The sequence below is a fragment of the Cylas formicarius genome, unplaced genomic scaffold, assembly GCF_029955315.1.
Source record: "Cylas formicarius isolate icCylForm1 unplaced genomic scaffold, icCylForm1.1 PGA_scaffold_10__41_contigs__length_53128322, whole genome shotgun sequence".
NCBI classification, from domain to species: Eukaryota; Metazoa; Arthropoda; class Insecta; order Coleoptera; family Brentidae; genus Cylas; species Cylas formicarius.
Genome location: NW_026844214.1, coordinates 7,773,761 through 7,796,352, shown reverse-complemented (window position 1 = coordinate 7,796,352; position 22,592 = coordinate 7,773,761). Strand labels below are relative to the sequence as shown.

Below are 22,592 nucleotides of genomic sequence, written 5' to 3'. Positions count from 1 at the left end.
AGATATCAGTTGGTGCCAAACATGTTCAATGGGATTAAATATACGGTGGTAAGGTAGAAGCCTTAAAACTGTATGCCCTAGATTGTTTGCATAATTATCACAGACCTATTCCTTTTGTAGGTTCAAGCTTTGTAAAAGCTCAATTAATTGCTTTTTGGCATAATCTTCGTGAAAATAAATGCCGTTATTATACATGTAGTTTTTGATTGTTGCTTTTGTGTCACATGAGGAAGGGGTTTTAGTCAACTATCTACTGTGATAACTTGCATTGTCCATTACAATGACGATTAGGAGGAATGTTTGGAACTAGTTTGTTTTTAAACCAACTTTCAAATAAATCAGCGGTGGTGTCTTCATGGTAATCCAGAGAAGAGTCTTTAATATTTTTCGCAGACAGAAAGTCCATTTGGAATCCAACCATCTTTAGAGCCAGCATGCAAAATAGTTATTCTTTTACCTCTTTTTGATGGAGCGTTTGTTTTACACTTATCAGTTGAGTCAACACAACTCTTTTCAGGGGTATCACAAGTGTCGAACCAGGTTTCATCCAAGTAAATAATTGGCCTTTGTTGTTCTCTGTAAATCCTAATTTTTTCTAGATATTCCAGTCGCCATTTCCGAATTCTAAAAGATTCCATTAAAACTTGCCTTTTGTCAATTTTTTTAAATCTAAATCCCATGTGTTGAATACACTTTCATAAAGTAGTTCTGTTACATTTAACATCGGTTTCATCTTTTTCAAGCCTCCTAATTAAGATATCTAATATAGGCAGGATTTGTTCCTCGTATAACCGGTAAATTTTACGCCGTATTATATCTTGATCACTCGCTGAAATGGGATGATTATTCACAATTTTCCATACAGTTGGTGTTGGAATTTTTTTCAATGTGGCCCTTTCTTCTAAAGTTGATGAGAGAGATGAGAGTCAAATAAAGTGAAATAAACATTGTTTGTATAAGGTTGTTCGGAAAGTCATTTCGTTTTTTCCCGTCAGAGGACTTAATTACGTTTTTTCGAAACCAACTTCACACTTAAGCCGCATAACCATTATATGTCTTGAGAGCTGATATTGCAAGGCTTGTGTGTGAAAAAGTTCTATTAATTCTACGCAGTAGTTTTTGGTTGGTGCCCTTTTAAATATGGAGAGCAATAAGCAGCATTTTCGTCATATTTTACTTTTTTACTTCAGAAAAGGTAAAAATGCTGTCCAAGCGAGAAAAAAATTGACGGATGTGTATGGAGAAGGCGTGTTAACAGTAAGCCAGTGCCAGAACTGGTTTGCAAAATTTCGATCCGGCAATTTTGATGTCGAAGATGCACCACGGTCTGGAAGGCCGGTCGAAGCTGACAAAGAAGCGATAAAGGCATTAGTTGATGCAAATCGGCGAATAAGCACACGAGAGATCGGTGAGAGATTAAATTTGTCGAATTCGACTGTTTATGGCCATTTGAAAGGCATGGGCTTAACCTCGAAGCTCGATGTGTGGGTGCCCCATATCCTTACGGAGCGAAATTTGTGTCGTCGCGTTGACGTGTGTGATTCGCTAGTCAAACGTCAAGAAAATGATCCATTTTTGAAGCGGATTATTACTGGGGACGAAAAATGGGTTGTATACAACAATGTTAAACGCAAGAGGTCATGGAGCAGAAAAGATGAACCGGCTCAAAGCGTGTCAAAAGCCAACATTCACCAAAAAAAGGTGATGCTCTCCGTTTGGTGGGATGTCAAAGGAATCGTTTTTTTTTGAGCTTTTGCCGGACAATACAACGATTAATTCAGAAGTCTATTGTCATCAACTGGACAAATTGAATGATTCACTTAAAGAGAAGAGGCCCGAATTAATCAACAGGAAGGGTGTAGTGTTCCACCAGGATAATGCGAGACCTCACACAAGTTTGGTCACTCGCCAAAAACTTTTACAGCTTGAATGGGACGTACTGCAACATCCACCATATTCTCCAGATCTGGCGCCTTCGGACTACTATTTGTTCCGGTCCCTGCAAAATTTTTTGGATGGCAAAACCTTTACCTCAAATGAAGATGTCAAAAACCACCTGAACCAGTTTTTTGCCAGCAAGGACCAAAACTTTTATGAGAGGGGAATTATGTTACTGCCAGAAAGATGGCAAAAGGTGTTGGACCAGAATGGCCAATATATAATTTAATAAAATATTTATTCATTATACGAAAACTGTCTTTCATGTTCCCCAAAAAAAACGAAATGACTTTCTGAACAACCCAATAACTTCCTTAGTCTCAATAGAATAGTATTTTTCTACATTTGGGCGGGAGCATCTCCTGAGATACACTAGACTCGCACATATTTTGCATAATTCGCACACGATTCAACACACGCTGTATTACAAACGAAATAAGAATGATTACTAATAAACTTACACTAAGTAGTATACCAAACCAAAGAATATTAAACACAGGTAGGTAAAAAATTATTTTCTATTACGGACCACAATTTTACCTGAATTTAAATTTCGAAACTATAGGTAATCTTGTTGCATTGCATCCCATTCACTTACTCACTGCTCACTTTCTTATATCTATATTCATAGATATAAGATAGATATAGTATGGTCTATTCGACCATACCCGATTGATGAAATTGATGAAATTATGCGAATCAAGAATTGCACTAAATTGGGAAAAGACTCATTTTAATGAAGTAAATATTGGAAACTCGCACAAAATGAAAATACAATATGATATCACAGAAAGAATTATTATACACCTACAGAACTGGCAAAAACTTCTAAAATAGTTAACATTCAGTTTTTGAACATCTTCGTTAGTTTCAGAATATACGTAAAAGTACAAATTTGTAAATAACCTTTAGAAACTTCCAAATCTTTTTACTGCTAACGTTTATATAATTAAATTTGTTATATCCGAGGCATTTCAATAGTACCTGTAGTACGAGAGCTTAAGCTTAAGTTATTTAAATGAAAAAAAATTATAATTCCACTTACAAGCTGTTTTATTTATTGTTATTTAGTTTTAAATTAAACCTATATATACAAACCGCATTCAAAAGTTAAAAACAACACCAGAATACTTAACAGTTGTCTTTAACGACAATAACAATGCTTAATTTCTACATTATCATTCAAAAAAATCGATTTTCAATTTTATTTCTTCTCGGTGCTTCCTATACCGTCGGATTGTCGGAAGTATTCGATCTTTTGTTATTTTAAAGTCATTTTGAATATGAACCAACATTTAAAAAACAATTTTGACAATCTATCTTTGGAAAATAAAATATGTTTTGCATTATTGATTGCACTTCAAACGGAAGCCTTAGCGACGAAATTCATCTATGAGTATTTTTAAAAAGCGTTGGAAGAAATACTCATCTATCACAAAGAAATATAGTTGACTTTGAGTATAGACTCCATGTTAAGTTTAATATTAGATGGTAAAACTGGAATGACTTTAAGTATTCCAATATGTTGAAGAACCTATATAGAGATTAATATAATGGTGGAGATTAACTTCTTAAATATCAATAAATCAAGAAGTATTAAGTTATATTCTTGAATTAAATGGCACTGATTTGATATCTTCATCTTTCTCAGTACCCAGTACAGTACCTCGATCTGTTCGAAATATGAACGATAAACCTGTTCAGAAAATATTGAATGCATTTGATAAACTTTTTCAGATTCAGTGTTTGGAGGCTCGATGTCGACTCCTTGTCAATTTATTGTCACGACGATAAGAATAACCAATGACCTTTTACCGAAAAGCCGTAACACAATCTGGTAGAACGAATTTGTTGTTAAAAAAATTAAGAAATAGATAGAATTTTAGAATACAATAATGGTTTTACGCAATTAAACAAATACTCCCAAAATGGGAATCCTACAATTTTAGAATATGTTTATAAGTTTTTATCGTCCAAAATCAGCAAAACCTATTTCACTTGGCAGGCAGGTATCCATAGTTCAGTCAAAATTACATACATCTACATGGTTTCGCCGAAATTTATGTTTTGTATGAATGCTCATTGGTTTATAAAGAGTTAAATTGCCTACGTATTTTTGTCTTAACATACAGGAGCATAGTCCAATTACGCACACCTACACAGTTCGATTTCCTTATGGGAATTAAAGAAACCGAATATGAAGAAAATCAAAATACCTTTTGGGTGGTTGTTGAATATGGACAGGAGTATATTTCATTTTTTTCAGCTGACTTCGTTCCGTAAGGTCTAGAGTTCGGTGGCTGTAATGGACTTCAAGCAAAAATCGTAAATGCAAGTAGAAAATATCAACACCATGCGGTACCACCAAGTACGGCAATGATCCGAACGAAATTATAACAATGACCGCCTTAAGCCATTCGAGAGCAGCTGCGCCCATTCTTCCGATTCAAAATAAAAGAGACGGCGCAGGAATGGTTATAAAAGGGATAGAAAGAGAGAAAACATTTGTTCAGGTACTCGAGCGGCCTGTCAGCCTCTTCCCAACACAACTTAATCCATTTTTGCTTTCACAAGACTGTGTGTGTACGCAGAGCGAGACGGACGCGTTGTTCGTTTGTTGTTATTATCGCACGACTCAGCTGGTTGACGTGTTGTGGTTCTTGAACCGGCTCGTAGTACGGTATTGAAGTTTATTAGTGATTGTAGTGGACGGCTTAATGCTTAAGATTATTATAGTTATGCGGATGAATACTTGAGAGGAATAACCCGAACTTCCTATGTAAGTTATATTTGCTTAAGTTATGTCATAAATAGAAAAAAAAAGGAATAACCAAGCAGCGTTTGTTAATTATCCGATAAAACATTTTAAACTCCGATGAAGTAAATTTTATTTTGACTCTTCTTCTTCGGGATCGAAATTATCTAGAACTTGCAGGAATTGATAGCCGTTAGAAGCGCAGAAATTACGAGCCACCGGAGTTAATTGCCATGTTCTTAGTTTTGATATCTGACATATGCACGGTATACAATAATATAATCAATAACTTTGTATGAGAAAATTAATAGTATATTGTGCAACAAGTGCGGTAAATAGCATTTGACTCACGAGCGGAGCCCAGCGGAGCGAGTGTTTAATAAACGAGTGACTTAAAAACTTTACCGAACGTGTTGCATACTATACCTTTTCTACGACCATTAGTTTTTGGGTACATTTTCGCAAAACAACACGAATATATTCACTGACATGGCCGTCAGACTCGACAAACGTCAAATTTCAAGCCCTACGGTAAAATCGCCGAAAACATCCGATGGCCTCCAAACCCGTGCGGTAAAATCCCGGAATTGGCCGAAGTGGCTCGGATCCGTGGGAAATGAAACTGACGTGGTACAGTGACGCTTCCCGCACGCTAAATCGGTGTGTAATTAGGCATTTTACAGAGGAGATCGAGAAACAAATAATTGTTACCTTTTGCTAACACAACACAATATCGAAAGGGGCCTAAGTGACGTCTTTATGGAAATTTCTCAACCAAAGACTTTAGTGTGTCAAAAACAATATCAATAAAAAATATAAATTTCTAAAACTTTTGAGAACCTGCATAACTGCGAGTAATTACAACTAATGCAATAGCATTTAGTATTTGTAGTGTGGATCGTCAACTACAGAAGTACTACAGTTTTATAAGCCAATAATCGACGGTTACACCCGCCTTCTGTTGCAACCTGTTGTCCGTTATTTCCTGCTCAAGTTTCAGGTTCCAAGATTTGATCTTTTCCACCGCTTGTCATCTGTATAATACAATGTGGCGTAGAGGAAAATTATTATTTACACAGGATAAATTTTTTATATTCAAGAAAACACAAAAGTCTGTGGAGCGTGAGCGTCAAGAAACATCGCCGAAACGGCAATTCACATGTTGAGGAGGAAAGTGAAGTTACCTTAAGTGTAAGAAATCCAGCGGTATACAGAAAATGAAAGTTGACAGATCCACGGAAATTTTGCTAAAATATCATTTTCAATTGCGTGATTACTAGCGAAGGATACGCAAGATATATATAAAAACAGTTTTTCAAAATTTCTGAAATTATCTTCATACCTATTAAATTTCTATTAGAAGGCAAAATTTAAATTTCCTTTGTAAGACCCGCTGAAGGGGAAAAGATTTCATCAAGTTCGAAAGATAAAGGATGGGCTATGCGCATATTTTTTTTGTTTTATTAAAGTGTTTTTCGAGGTATATTGCTAATCATTGGTACATCATAATTCTTACCACAGTCTTTTTGAAACTGAAAATTGCGAGATTTCTCAGTCATCAAAATTCGTAAGAACCATTTTTGTTACCGAATGTAGCGAGAATTCATTCAATCCAACATGTACGCAATGAAACGTAAAATCAGTTTTGTCTATCTACGTGTTGGAGAAAGGTCGAAAAATCCTTTCAAAACGTACATTAAGCCTACGATTTTTGTGGACTTTAGGGAGATTTTAAAAGTAATTTGGTCATAAATCTCGTGAACAATAACTTTAATCCTGCTTGTCATGGAACGGTATATTACAGGCCCCTTTACCTGTTAGATAATTTCCACGTAGGTTTTTATATCTTCTGCGTAGGAATACAAAATATAATAGAGGCGGATAGACAAAATTTATTGGTGCTGTTAAGATCTTAACTGAAGTTCGGCCGCAGCTGTAGATGTATATATGTATACAAGTATTTTGGTTCGAATTCAGATCTTGTTGTACCCTTTAGAAAATGTGGCCCAAAAATCAACCAAAACTTAAATATCCTAATGGGTTATTAGTTTTTCATAAGTTCATTTCGAAAGTTAAGAAAAAACATTTCAATTGGGTTTCGTCTTTCCTTTGTAACTCCTATAAATTTTTCCAGTATAACTAATTTACCAGCATCTTGTATTTGTTATATCCCCATTTCAGAAATTGCAAATATTAAGTAAAATTTAAAACAGGCTGTATGATACGTTTATTTTTTGTGTTTCTAAATGTATAATATTCTCGCGAACTTCTGTTTCTGACTTCGTCGGTACCGTCCACCACATGGCTAATGTCTATCTCCATGCATGCGGCAATAAAGGAGTCCTTTTAATGGTGTCTAATATTTCTTGGCCATAACATCTGGCTTTTTTCTAGTCTCCGTCTGGCTTGTGTACTTGATGTTTACCAACATTTTATTATAATTAATAGGTATCGATTTTAGCATATATATTGTATTTGTACTAAGTTTCTTATCTTATTAAATATTTAAAGAAATAACTTCTGGATATCAATCAATTCATTAATAAATAATATTTTATATTGCGATATAATAATATATATATAATATATTAATTTGCTCTACCAAATAATAATAATAATAATAATATATTTATGGAAACATTAAATAACATACAGTTATTCTACTTTTTTTCTACTAAAAAAATCTCATCTCGCGAATTTGTAACACAATTAATTGCCTATAGCATCACCAACAATCAACCAATCAACGGTAGTATTAAAATTATTACTTAACTAACAAAAAAATAAATTTAATGAACTTAATTGTTTAATATCTTCAGGGAGGCATTTATACAATTTTGGAGCAAGGTATATATGGCATTTCGAAGCTATAGTCTTCTCGAGAACTTTTGCCAAATCACCTAATTCTTGTGTTGGAAACTGTTTTCTTGTAAATTACTTTTAAGATCCATTTTCGAATTTTTTATAATTGATCTATTAGGTAAAGAGATGCACCTCTCCAGGCTGTTATACTATATCTAATATGGGTTGTAATAAGTGCATGATAGAGCAGTTTTAATTGTGCCTTGTTTAAGATTTTAAATTTGAACACATTGTTTTCGATTATTTAAGTAACTTTTTAATAACGGGTATGGAATGCCTCTAAAGCCACTATCTTTCAGACAAGCAATGTTCGGCTAAACTACCATTTTGTAAGTATAACCCTCGATATAACGTCTCTTTATCTCTTGTGAGATATAACGTAATGTTATATCTATCCAGTTATTTCTAAAATTCTCTGACAATATCGGCGACACCAAATTCACAATTGCTTAATTTTCGGTATTAAATTTGTTTTTTTTTTCCTTATGTACATTTAGATTGGGACTTCCGCAGCTTATTTTTTTGGCAGACATGCGCGTTGCGCACCTCCTTTTCTTAAAATGAGTATTATTTTCTGACATCCTTCGCGCCTTTGGTAAAGCATAATATTTGGTTCGTCTCGGTTTATAAAGGTTGTGTTTATAGCCTCCGGTATAATGAAATATCACTTTTTACTTCAATTATTTCCAACATTCTCTGACAATATTGGGCGACACCAAATTCACAATTGCTTAATTTTAGATCTCAAGTATATATATTTTTTAAGTACATTTAGATTCAGGCTTCTGCTGCTTATTTTTTTTGGTGGACATGCATATTTTTTCGTTTTATAAATGTTCTGTTGTGGTAGTAAAAATTATACAACTTTTTTTTATGACAAGTAAAAAAATATCTACCAAAACACAATTGTTATCCTTAGGAGCCGTCTCAGGGGAAGCTATATGTTTTGATAATTATTAGAAAAATGCATATTTTAATCAAAACGGGAGAAAGGTCAAGTCTCTGATCTCTGATAATGCCAATTTCATACGGCCACTTTCTAAATATTTTATTTATGGATTAGATATCATTTTTTTTTTCATTATATAGAGCTGTGCATTAAGGGATACTTTATTTAAATTAACTAACAATATTGTCAGCGTTGTATTGTTAGATTATGAATGTTTATGGCAGGGTCAGCGACTTCATAAACTAAAAAAAGAAAAAAAAAAGAATTTCATTTGCGAACGACAAGGAATGACACCAAATCCATAAACGAAAATATTAGGAGGTGCAAATGTTAAGAATAATAGTCCTTTATATGGATGCATATTTCATACATTAAAAAAATTTGCAAGTTGTAATGTAATGCTTTACTTGCCGTTTTCGAACTCTCTCTATTTTTATAAATTTTTCTTCATATTCGTAAGGAAATAAATAATTTTTATTTTAATTTATTTATACTTTTTCATTACAATCAAGAAATAGGTTTTATTACTTTTCAGTTATCAATTAAATACCACTAAAATAGGAATAAAAAGAAAATAGAAGACTTGTATTATAACAAAGTATCTACTAAACTAATAATTATAAAAATATTGAACTTTGCTGTCATAAACATATGCAACTGTATTATTGAAAAAATTGGTATCGGCAAACGTTACGAAAAAATCATTTGCAATATTTTATCAAACTGCTAATTATTGCGAGATGCATTAAAAAAATCTGCTACGTTAAATTGACTCACAAACAAGTACGGTCGCAGTTTTTATAAGTTGTAAATTATACTTATTGTATTTCATTGAAACCATGCTGACTGTCACGTAGTACCCTGCTATTTCACGAGAGTTTTTTGTTACACGCATCAGTGGCATTCGATAAGGAAAATAAAATGAAATATAGGGTATTAATTTTATTTACTTAAATCACACATCCAAGCTATGGAATGTTACTTCCGGTTAAATCTAAGAAAATTTTCCACTACGATTTCTGAAAATCCTAGTTTTTTAACTCGTCGGACGCTTAACGCAACGTAACGAGCCGCCAGATGAATGGATTTTATTTAAATATGATTTAACAAGAATTATCAACGTAACCTTGTACCAAATAGACTACAGTTGAATGATTTCGAATATATTTTTAAACGAGTTTTTGTGATAAGTGGAATAAATGTTTTAATTGAGTAATTATTATAGGCGTTGGATTAGGTATCGACTTCTTATTATTTAATCATATCCGATTTACAATTTCGGTGACCGATCCCGCCACTGACTTGTTTATATTTGCAATCGGTTTTTTCAACTTGCGAGACGGTAATTTTCATTTAGTTCCATTTAAATCGCGATCGCCCTTATCATTGTGATACCTACAATTTCCAAAACCGGTAAGTACGACCTGTGAAATAATGAAATTTTATAATTATTTACTTTTTTAGTTGGTGTTGTTTAAAAAAATAAAAGTAAAATAAAAAAAGGGTACCTGAACCGGCATACCTTTTGCATTTTATGTATGTATAAAAGAAAATAAAAAAAACTAATGCAAGTTTAATTTTTTAATTATTTTTTTATTTTTTATTTAATTATAATTTTAATTTAATTTTATAAAGTAGTTCCAAACATATTTTTATAATTTTAACATGGGTGTGTTTCTTGGGTTGTACAGGGTAGAGAAATGTAAATATATAAAAATAAATGTGATAGTGCGACCTAGGTTGCACCAGGGTCCAAACTAATATCAAGTTTTCAACCTAAATGCTAATACGTTGAGTTTGAATTTAAAATTTTTACCTGCTTTCTAGTTATCATAATTATCAAAAAATTTCAATTTTCCGCGTATGAAATCAACGCATATAAAAGAAAATTACATGCGGTCCTTACATATTCAAAATATTAGAGTCCATTTTCCGAAAGCAATAGTAAACTAAAGTATATTAAAGTAAAATTCCTTCTAATATGCTAACCTATAATTTCTCCCCACATAACGCTTAAATATCTCCAAAACTGGGGGTTTTTGAACATGTAGTATTCAAAAACGCTAAGAGCGATGTTGTTAGATTTTCTACTTTTACGTTACACGTCATAATTGTATTGTTTTTGTTTATTTTATTTATTTTTGTTGCGATAATTTCAAATTTTGCATGTTCAAAAACTAACAAGTATTTTATCGTTCCAGATTTTGCAGTTTATATCTATATATATATATCTGTACTATATTACCTATACCTATACGTATACCTATATCTATATCTACCTATATCTACACTACATATATACATATGCAAAGCGTATCTTTCTAGTAAGATGTGGATTTCTAATAATGAAAGCTTCAATTTTCACTGTTTTTAAATAAAAATTTGTCTTTTTTCGATCTCTTCGTTTCTTTGACCTTGTAGTTTTTGTAATTCTTATTATTCCTAAACCATCCAGTAAATGACACACATCTTTGTTATTTTATACACGTGCCGCACGTAGGTCCTTTACGCGCTCCTTTACTATAACTTGATAACACATTCCGGTCATGTGGTTGGTTTCTACTTTTAGAATGGGTATACCACCTAAAAACATATTAGGAGTAAAGTTTTGTTATTGTTTTTTGTTTACTATCTTGTATAATTTTCTGGATAGATGCCAATAAGTCAAAGTTCAATAACGATTGAAACTTCATCAATGCAGCAAATTGGTGTTATCGCGGTTGGTAATACAAAATTATTCATAACATTTAGAGATCGTAGTCACCGGCACCTTCCTACGTAAGCTTTTCGTGTTCTTTTTTAAAGCAAGTTCATTATTTATAATTGTGTTATGCAGGATTTCCAGGAGGCGGATTTTATTTAGCTTCATTTGGAGTCCAGGTGGACCGAAATTGTGCTAGAGATAATTTGATTTTAAGCAAGCGTCAAAAAAAGTTGGTGAGTCAGATATGTCACTATTCATTTTTTTTAGTTCCAAAAAAATCACTATATGTGCACTATTGCAAAGTTCATTTAGGACAAAAGCGGCTTAGTTCTTCGTGAAGGCAATCGACAAAAAAAGTACGCAAGAAGGAGAGCAATTTGGATGCCACCTGATTCAAAGTTTGAAATTCGAACGGTGAATTTTGTGTTATTCTATTAAGAATGAAAATATCATTATGGATAATACAATGTCACATAATAAATTGTCGTTTGTTGCCATCTACCACCACTTCCATAATTTTTAGGATTTCTTTCGTTTTTCATTAATATTGTCACTAAATTGATAATAGTAACACAGGCTTACAGTAATTTTGATCTTTGAAAGTCAAAAAACGCAATTTTTTTGCTCTATGGCGTCATTTTTTTTATAGCGCTTTATATCCTAAAAATGTTATTTTATTAACATAGACCTGAATATGTTTGTTCCGGGTTAGGCGTGATTTTTAAATCAATTGTTTTTTATGAAATTAAATGTGTGCTGTTCTAGTAGGTATAAATGTGGAAAAAAGACATTGTGTGAAGAATCCAAATAACTTGTGTTGTATCTGTTGCCAAAGCAAAAGGAAACTATAACTTCTTTTGTGAAAAGTGTATACCACTCTTATTTTGCTCCGTTTTCGTCAAAGCATTAAGAAGCTGTAATATTCAAGGATTCAACAGAAAAAATAAGAAACAAATATTGACTCTGCTATTTGACCAGTTCCTCATGGACCCACCGAGACAAATGAACTAGAAAACGTCATATCGTCAGAACCAGAGGAATCTAATTCCGAACCAGATGATTCAGATTTCACACCAGATTTCAGAAAGTCCGAAGTGTTTAACCAGAGCGAATTAAATGATTTAATTGGAGATTTACATCTTCCAAAGGATGCATCCGAATTGTCAGCGTCCAAACTTCGTGACAAGCATTTACTGGTAATGACGTGATAAAGCAAAAATATGGCGTTTTTTGGAAAAACGGCCCCCAAAAATATACAAAGGAGTTATGTTATGTCAATATTTTACTCAGGAAGGACCTCTAGTGAATTGTAACAATATTCCTGACTTAGTTTTAAAATTAGGAATTGTGCCACATATAAAAGAAGAATGGCGCCTGTTTATTGACTTAAGTAAACTTAGTTTAAAAGGGGTTTTATTGCACAATGGTAACGAACTGGCCTCGGTTTCCGTTGCACATTCGCTACAGAAAAGACTCAACATTTAGGACTCCTTTTGAGGAAAATATACCACCAAGAACATACGACAACAGGGGGTTATACAAAATTTCCACGCTTTATTTGTGAGCGGGATAGTCGAGACTCAAATAGAATGGCCCTCTAGAACAAGCCTTACACCTGGTAGCAAAAATTTAGTAAGAGATAGCTTAGTTCACTTCAAAAAAGTTTTACTGCCTCCTCTTCATATCAAACTCGGCTTAATGCAGCGGTTTGTTAAAGCCCTGCGCCATATTTGATGCCAAGATAAAAGACGGTGTTGTGAAGCAGATAAGAACATTATGCAAAGACAAGGATTTTCAAAACAATGACCAATGGGAAGAAAAATGCCTGGGTTCCATTTAAAGAAGTAATTGATAAGTTTCTTGGGAACTCTAAGGACGAAAACTACGAAAGTATTGGTCAAAGTATGTTAAAACACTTTCATCGTCTAGGTCCTAGGTGGTAATATGAGTTTGAAAGTGCATTTCCTGTTGAACTATTTTCTTGAACATCTTGGAGCAGTTAGCGAAGAACAGGAAGAGAGGTTTCTCCAGGACATTAAATGAATGGAACTACTGCCCGATGTTAAAACGAGATATGCCCTTAAAAATACACAGCCGAATGTCCGGACAACGCAGCTTTCTGGCAAAAAGACGAAAATTTCACTCAAAAAAGTCTGAGTAAAGTTTTTTTCTTAACTAGGATTCTACTTTTTTATTGAATAAAAAAATAAATTATCTTAGAAAGATCGTTTTCTCGAATATTTGCAAAAAACCTTAGGTGATACAAATAAATAATAAATAGAATTATTGAAATCAGCCTACCAAAATTATATAAAATCAGTTTTCAAAATAAAACCATCTGTCACAAAGTTTAATTTTGTTGCCCACTGTAATTGTAAACCGAATTTAAATGTGTTAAACTAAAACTTGGTATCGAATTTATTCGCGGAGCCATTTTATTGAATGAAAAAAGGCTTAACTTCAGTTTTTTATAAGCGACCAGACGAATTACAAAGTATTGACAATTGGACTGGTTTGTTAACTTGCTGTAATTTTCTAGCGAACAATAGTTAATATTTAATCAGGGTAGTGTGCATTGTAATATTCGATGCAGTCGTGATGAGGATTTTAATTAATCGTTAATGATACGGTCGCATTGAAATTTGCATTAGTAATAGCAGAACGTCTCCTATAGAAGCACACGTGTGGAAACGTCAGCAAGTCGAGTGGCATTGGATAGGCGTCTGTCTCATTTTTGCGTTGTTATTATTTTAAGAATTAAATTAGAATCTTACCTAACGCAGTAAATAATCGTTCGTAATGTATTTGCGAAAAGGTATTTCTCGATTATACACGTGAAAATAACGATAAACAGGGAAATATACCTTAATAAAATGTCATTCATTAGTACTCGAATTGTTATTCTCTATGGCTCAAGCATTTTTTTTAAATATCGAGATGAAAACTGAGGTTTGTTTTTTTCACATATTACACTGTGTCCCACTTAAAAACTGTAAGTTTTTGTTGTTGGATAGGTCTCTGAAAAACCTTTTGTTTCTTATTACATCAACCTGTAGGCCTGGCTGACCGGGACTAATTTTTAATGTCAAATATCGAGAAGGGATAAGGTAACTATACTAATTTCCATAAAATTCGAATGCAGGGTGCACGAAATATCGCGGGCACCTCGCTTAAGCATTACCCCTGCAGAATATTTGTTTATGGCTCAATTTTTATAATTCTTTTTTGTTGGATAGATTTCACTGAAATGCACTAACGATTTTCTTAAAATTATATATGATTAGAGAGGGTTAGATAGGAACTAAACAGATTTTACGACGCTGTATTTTTTAATTACAGAAGATTTTTAATCCTCCAATAATGAAAATAACAGAATTATAAAACTGGTTTCACGTCGGCATACTGTTTCCTTTGTAAAACCAAGTTTGCCGTGGAAAAGCGAATATTAGACAGTTAAATTCACTCGCTAATTTATATTTTAATTTTGTTTACATCTTTCGAATACTAAGATTTCGAATACTATGTCCCTTAAAAAGTCTTTTTTATCATTATTTTTGGAATTTTTATAATTAAACTTTGTAAGATCTAAAAATCGCATACAAAATAATAGGTATTTACAGGGTTGAAAATATTTATTTTTTTTTAAATAAAAACTTTGGTAATTGGTCTAGTTACTTTTAGGTAGTCCTGAACACGAATCTGTTGTCATTTTCAATTTGAAAAAATATCTAAAAGTACTTCTCGATTTTCCGTTTCAAATAACTGTGTCAACCATGACTTTAGTTGATGCTATACGAAAAAACCGTTTCATTTCTCTTTAGCAAGATCTATCCAGCAAAAAAGAATTATCAAAATTGAGGCATAAAAAACATTCTACAGGAAAAATTCCACTTCACTTCACTTCATGGAAATTAGAATAGTTAGGTTTTATGTAGGCCTGAATAAGAATTCGTTGATTCTTAAAGAAATCCCTAATAGCCTTTCTCGATATTTGACATCAAAAATTAGTCCCAGTTAGCAATGACTTAAGGTTGATAAGAAAAATAAGGTTTTAGCGCGTTTTTGAGAGATCTATAAAAAAACAAAATCAAACCGTAATCATGGATTTTACAACGATGTACAGTCTTAAGTGGGACGCAAACGATATTTCAAACTCCAATTTATTTTTTGAAGCAATAAGCAAAACGAGGTTTAGTGCATTTTTCGGAGACCTATCCGACAAAAAACAATTATCAAAATCGAAAACGATGTGTTTTATCGGAATAAATTTAGTAAAGGAATTGTGACAACAGGAAAGACATCACATGAAATAGCAAGATTATAATAAGATAGCAACCACCGCCCTCTACATATTATGTGAAAAAATAAAATGTAATCGTATTGACTATCTCCAAAAACCCCGCAATTTTAAAAACTGCTTGAGTAGTAGAGAAATAACATTTTTGAGAATTTGTCTTTAACACCCTGAATCTGACGATTGAGCGATATTTTACAAGGACTATCTGGCTCGTATCATTATTTTCACGAGTTTAATCTAGGTGCATTCCTAACGGAGTACCGTGTACAAAGGTTTATGCTATAATAAACAGTATTTAAATAGAAATCAAGTAAAAGGCAAGGCGCAACAGGTTTTAGTACACGCTCACTCCAATTAAGTATACCGCATTTGACTTTTATCTACCGCTTCCTTTTATTCTGCAAAGAAACGTTATAGTGCCCGGACGTATTTGTGGAAGAGCGAAATATATTTCTTTTGAATTTCGTTCCACGGTGGCATTTTTATGTTGCAATCCGATATGGATAACGTGATAAATGCAACCCAAGGGTGCAGGGTGGTCGTAATTGGAGCGTTTTAACAGGAAAACCTATTCTAAACTAGGTAGAGCAAAACCGATTTGAATGTTACGACCTCTATTGTGGAATATTTAATGCAAATACCGCATTGCGAGATCTGCATTACCGACCGAGATGTATGCCGTTTTTCCATTCAATTCAATTCAATTCCATTTTGCATCATTTCTCAAATATACTTTTTTGTTTATGAGAATTCGTAATTCGAATAAAAACATTATTAAAGCACTTTTTTGAAGCTAATGCAGTGACATATTTAGGCTTTGTTCTATAATTTTTACTTTTTTTATTCACTGGTGGGTTTTTGGGTTGTATTATCGAAATAAAGTGGTTTTTCGCTCTTTGTTACCAAGAAGACGCATTTAAAAGGAAATATGTTCTTAGTTCTGCCGTCCGTCTGTCGTAAACCTTCAAAATGGATTTGGGCAATTTTCTTTACTACGTAATTTGTAATAAAATTTTAATATCTCGTTTGCCTTTATTTGAGAAAGCCAATTTCTTTAAAACTCGATGCATACATATCATTTGACAGGAGTTGAAATTTAATATTTTAAAAAACAATATGAAATCCGAAACATCAAGACCAACTAAGGTGATGTTCTTTTTTTAATATTTGTGGTTTCAAGAAAAACAAAACATCACATGGCAAATCTGAAAGCATTATCGTGTAGGTGAAAAATTTGTTTATAAACATTATTTTTTTATTAATCGTTTATCTTCTTTATTTTTCTATATTGTCCTTGGTTTTTGGTTGGCCTGAATTTCCTTTTTTTAAATTTTGTGTCAGCTAATTTCTACGGAACAAATCTTTTTCACCACTAAAAATGTTTTTATTTCGAATCGCACAAATTAAAAAAAATTACATTTAACGCAGCTTTTCGTTTTCAGTCGGCATGTGGTTTGTGATGATGTCGGTAGCAGTGCTGGTAGTAGGAACGAGTGGGATCCCTTGCGAAGAAGCAAGAATGAAATGCGCCTATCGCACTGGCTGCGGAACTGCCCTACACAATTATTTGGTGGGATGTTCCGTGGTCCTCCAAGGGCCACATCCTACGTATTGCCCGGAGGTGTGTCAATATTCACTGGTTGCTCTTACGTCTACAGAAGAAGGAACAGCATTAACCACTGTACGTAAAAACTTTCATTTCGTTAAGTGTTATATCGAAAAACATGAATCAAAATTTGCAAAAACGGTCGTCGTAAGACTGCAGTTTTTTCAGAGTATATAAATGTGTAAGCATTTTATTCAAAAGTTATATAAAGAAAGAAAATATTGGGAATATAAATACATAAGGCAAGTAGTAGTAAGCGATTTTAGGGTTGGTAATGGTAACTATTTTATGGTAAAGTTTCCAAGTATTAGGTTTATCTAAGTAACATCGGCGTCCATGCAGGGAGCAGACAAACATGAGTTTTATTTTCAAGGGCGTATTTTTACTTCTCGTGCCATAAAAACAGAAGATTAAATCAATAAACTAATTTATTTTGTTTAAATGCGTTAGTAGCAGAACTCAGTTTCAGGCTTCTTAAATTCGATCTAACATTTGAAATTAACATGAAAATTTATGTAAAATCAAGAAAGAAATATTAAGTAGCTGATACAAATTCTCAATTTTTTTTGAAGATTTCTCTGTTTTCCCCATAGCTTTTCTTTACTTTTTCTGTTTGTGTCACTACTGAATTCATTATAGCATATTTTGATTGCATAGTCTCACTGATACCGCAACGAATCGTTTTGGTAATAGAAAAGCGAAGAAATAGACAATACAACTTAAACATAATTTTTAATGCTAAATAAAACGAAATTTATATACTCTGTTAATTGAAGTTATGTTTAAAAGGTGTATGTTTAAAGCATTATTAAATTTTTTTATTCTAATGCATTTCGCAGAAATTTAGCATTTTTGTCTTTGTGGCTCTTGGACGTAATTTAGATTTTCTTCGCAAACTGAATTTATTATGGACTCCTGTTTTTATTTATTTTGCACTCATGTTTCCACATTAATATAGAAAATTGTTTTTAAGGGTCAAATAAATAACACCTGGCAAAACTCATTTTCATCCATCTTCGCTCCGCCTAAATTTCGGTGTCTACCCCACTTAGGGAATGTATTACATGCATTAATTATTAATTATTTAATAATTTTTCTTCATATTCAAGTTCTACAAAAAAGCTTGGGCGAATAAAATTTGTGTATATTTTTTAAATTTTCACTTTACACCACACACAGCACTTCCTGTAATGTTTCTGTCATATCGAAGCCCTTGCAGGAAAGAGAAGATCTATCTCAACAGATATACTTTTTTCCATGTCACTTAATTTAAGAACTTAAAAAATATCTTTTGGGCTGATGCCAATGTACCACGAACCGTCGTTATGCGTCAAGAAAATAGGTTCAAGTGTGCAACAGGCAAAGAAATCTTCGACGTAAATAGATATCACATGCGGGCGCGACTATCTGGTTTCTCTTTGTACACTTAGTGAATGTGTGGCATTCGGTTACGATGCATTTTCATAGATGACAGCGAGTGTGGATTTCGTATAATTGAAATCCGTTTTGAAAAATGAGATTCGTGCTGCTAAAACTGCTCATCTATATCTTCTTACATATTTGTATTTGTATATTTGAACAGTAATTAATTAAATCTTTTCCGCCTTTTCCATTTCAAACGAATATATTAAGTCCCCATATCTATTATTTTCTATTCTATAGTTTTAAGTATTGTTACTACCAGTAGGAGTAGTGCCCAGAAGTTTGAGATCACAAAATAGACGTTAAAGTCAAAAATTAATATGTAAAAGTTGACCAGCTTCGACTTCCACATATAAGAAATGAATTAATATATGTAGTGGTGTGTGTAAGTAAACAATTATAAAGCACCTAGTTACTATTCTTAAAATGGCAATTAGAGCACATACTTCAAACTTTAAAATTGCTCTGTAAAACTTTAGACAGAGTTAAATCGGCAACTCCTATATAATTGCAACTAGGTTTTATTTATTATTACTCTCGGCTAGTGTGGACAAGAGTCCTCCCTCACAGTTCTGGAATAAGAATTGCTCCGATTGCGGATGAGCTGACTTCAATTACCATTTGTTTTGCGATCTGAATGATAAATAAAACAAAATCTATATTTTCCTTATTTCGACAGAGAAATTCCCATTACAACCCGTAATAAAATGATTGTGATAACAAAATTGTAACAAAAATCTTATTCTTAATAAAGAACGACATATTAGAAAGAGATTGATTTATTGTATCACAAGCGATTCAGAATTGCTATCTACAATAATAATATATTTATTTTGGTCTGCGGTATTTGGAAATAAAGTGGGTTTTCGGGTTTTTCTAAACCCCTGCTTACTCGAAGGGAGTGAACAAATATTGTGGGCAGTTTAATGCAGCGGATGAAATAGACCTTATTTTATCCAGTATCGCTGCTTTCTTTAGAATGAGTATGTTATATTAAATGAAGACATTCCTTTCACTGTAGTTTAATGTCCAAAAAAGAGATAAAATTGAAAAACGAAAGGAGTCAAACCGACAAAATATCAAATTTAAAATAATAATAATAGTAACCATTGTTTTTGCTTTTAATAATTCGTAATTAGTGATACCATTAGGCGGGTTATGAAATAACGATCATTCACATTATGTCAGCAACATTATACCTTGGCTGTAGGAATGCAGAATGTGTCCAGATCATATAGTTACTATACCTTGCCTACGCTGACAAACATTTCTGAAACTGATATCCAAAATAGCCGCCACATAGCCGTTAACAATTGTTGTGTTGTTGTGGTATTTTTTGGCAGTATTTTGTCAAAATATATGAAGATCTCTTTTGTACGAAAATAACATATTTATTGTACAGCAATATGATCCCGACTAATAATTAGTTTCGACTTTCTAGAGAATCGAATTCCTCAAGCAACATAATTTTATAAGTATGATTGTTGGTCTGAGTCTCAGTCTTCTTTCCTTTTCAATGGCAACTTAATTTTAATAAATAAATAAATAATAAAAAGGCCGCTCTTGAAGTTTTTAAAATTTTTGAAAGAAATTATTTAAGAATTAGTTTATCAGAAAACCCAAAGTAAACGAATTTTTTTTTAATGTTCTACTCAGTAAAATCGATTGATCTTAACCTCTAAACATTTTTAGGCATTTGACTCAATAAGAATATTTTCAAAAACTTCTCCAATCGATTTTGCACACTTCTTTTTCTTTGTCCGACATAAAGTATAATATTGCTTTTATTATTTCAGTGTGATTGTAGCGATGACTATTGCGAAGATCAAAAACAACGGTCGGAAATTTGCAGGCCGCAAGTTACCAAAATTCTAAACAGCCCGGTAGTGCCCTGCAGGGTGGCTCACGCGATTTGCGTCGCGGACGCTTCTTGTTCTGCCGCACTAGAATACTACAATCAATATTGCAAAGCAATGTTTCACGGCAAAAAGTGCACGGCCAAATGTCACAACTCCATCAAGATACTTAGAAGACAGGAGAAAGCAGAGAAGTTAAAAACGTGCAAGTGCGATGGTTACAACAGCTACGAGTGCACCGACATCCAGAGAAACATGGAGAAGTTGTGTTTCCGTAAACATTCCAGACGTCATAACGCCACCTCCATTCCAACGCAAACGAATTACATAACACGAGTGACGACATCTGGTGACCGTACCATCCAAGTGACTTTGACTTTATTGACGTTGATTCTAGTGCCGCTATTAATCACGTGAATTTAATTATTGCCGGTTTGCGCGTTAAGATATCTACCTCGTTTAAACATTCAGTATTTATCTTATTAATCCTTAAACTGTGATATTTTAATTATGTATTTTCCGGTTAATAAAAACGTCGGTATTACAAACTAAATTAAAGTTATCGCGAAGAACCGTTGTGTTGGTTAGTTTCAAGCACGGAATAAGTCGAATATGAGGCATAGTGCAGCAGGGTGGTTCATTTAGCCCCGCGCAGAGAAAAAACTTTTTTGAGTGTCTGATTCTAGTGATAAGCGTTGCCTAATTTTTGTTTCATTTCGTATTTTATGTTTTAGGACTAGGGATAATATCAAATTTGAATAGAAACCGTTTGATAAGTAGGTAATTTACCTGAATATCCTTATTAAGTTGTATTTTTGCTGTAGGTTATGTTAGGTTATATATAAGAAATGCAAAATTACCCGAATGAATCAAATATAGAACTCAATTAACTCATGACGACGTGGGTATAAGTTATCTCACTTGATATTAGCCAATAATAGATTGAAATAATTAAACAAATTTAGTGGTATATCGGTGTTTTGGAATTTGCTATAGGAAAACCTATTTATTATAAATTTTGTACACCTTGGAAGTGATACATACGATTTTGGATATGATTATATTAATTAAACCGATTTAACCAAACCTCCCCACTATTACAAAAAGTTACACATTAATTGTGGAAAAAGTTTTAACTTGATGAGATTTCTTAGCGTTTTAATTGAATATAGATGTGTGTACCAAAGGTTATGATATTTTAGAGTTATTATTTTAATTCCTAAGCCAAAGAGGTTGCTTGCCGCTGTACATTGCTTTAAGTTATTTCGAGTTATTGTTTGTATACGGGCTAGCACTTCTTGTTTTGTAAATTTTAATTGAGACTAAAATTTTTCAAAAAATCGATGACGCCTGAAAGAATATTTCTTAATTTCGATTTTACGTTTTGTCAGTATGAAATAAGACACTGTATGAATTACTTAGGAAATTTTATTTAAAGAAAAAAGTAGTGCATTAGATGGTTGTTATGATTAGCTGTTTTATTTAAGTTTTATTCCCCAACCGATCGCACAAGAAGAAACATTTTCTTCAATTGCAAACAAACATTGAAAGGGTCGCAGTAAATTAGAAAGTAATAAGTTGAGCGATTAGTGCCTAACGAATTATAAATTTCTGGCATGTATGTAACGCGGCGGCCAGCATCACAGCACGGAATCATATGTAGTAATAACGTACATCTTAATTGACCACAACAGACCACCTTCGAAGAAATTTTCTACCTTTATCCAAGTTAACCTTCATCGGCTAATGATTCTCCGGGTATATTAAGCAGTACGTTCATAAATTACTTGGCTTTTATATACTTTACACATGCAGTTTTAGTTAATATTGTAGAAATCAGATCCGCTGCAGCCGACATTACGCAATGATAATTGCGGATTGCCTGTGGCGTTATCGAATGCGGTCAATTTTAACGGACAATAATATATTATGTTTTTGCTAAACGATCGGTATGGAAGAATTTACCCTCCTTTCAATTTACGAGTAATTGCAATCCGTGTCGGCGCTTTTGAAGAATTTAATCTGTTCGTTACGAATTCAAGACAAGAATATATGTCGTAATAAATACAGCGAAAAATAGACGAGCAAATCTATCAAAAAATAATTAATAACGCCGTTAGCTTTTTACTACAACGGCTGGCTTTCTGGTTGAAATAAATAAAAAATTAGCGGTTCGTCGGTAGCAGTGACGTAGCAACATGAG

General features: G+C 33.0%; 1 protein-coding gene across 2 annotated transcripts; it reads left to right on the top strand.

Annotated features, from left to right (window-relative positions):
- Positions 1 to 4,514: 4,514 nt before the first annotated feature.
- On the top strand, positions 4,515 to 21,858 carry LOC132699968 (growth arrest-specific protein 1-like). Of its 2 annotated transcripts, none has more exons than XM_060666984.1 (3): positions 4,515 to 4,717; positions 16,948 to 17,186; positions 20,330 to 21,858. In XM_060666984.1, the coding sequence occupies exons 2-3, from the start codon at positions 16,953 to 16,955 to the stop codon at positions 20,804 to 20,806; spliced, it is 711 nt and encodes a 236-aa protein (XP_060522967.1). In that variant the 5' UTR covers positions 4,515 to 4,717; positions 16,948 to 16,952; the 3' UTR covers positions 20,807 to 21,858. The 2 variants fall into 2 exon arrangements, with proteins under 2 accessions (XP_060522967.1, XP_060522975.1); XM_060666992.1 differs by lacking the exon at positions 4,515 to 4,717 and adding an exon at positions 9,882 to 9,917.
- The last annotated feature ends 734 nt before the right edge of the window (positions 21,859 to 22,592 follow it).

Excerpts from the sequence above, each read along its gene's own strand:
- LOC132699968 (XM_060666984.1), top strand. The coding sequence starts at position 16,953 with ATGTGGTTTGTGATGATGTCGGTAGCAGTGCTGGTAGTAGGAACGAGT. Across the intron at positions 17,187-20,329 it reads AAGGAACAGCATTAACCACT|TGTGATTGTAGCGATGACTA; the intron begins GTACGTAAAAAC and ends TTATTATTTCAG.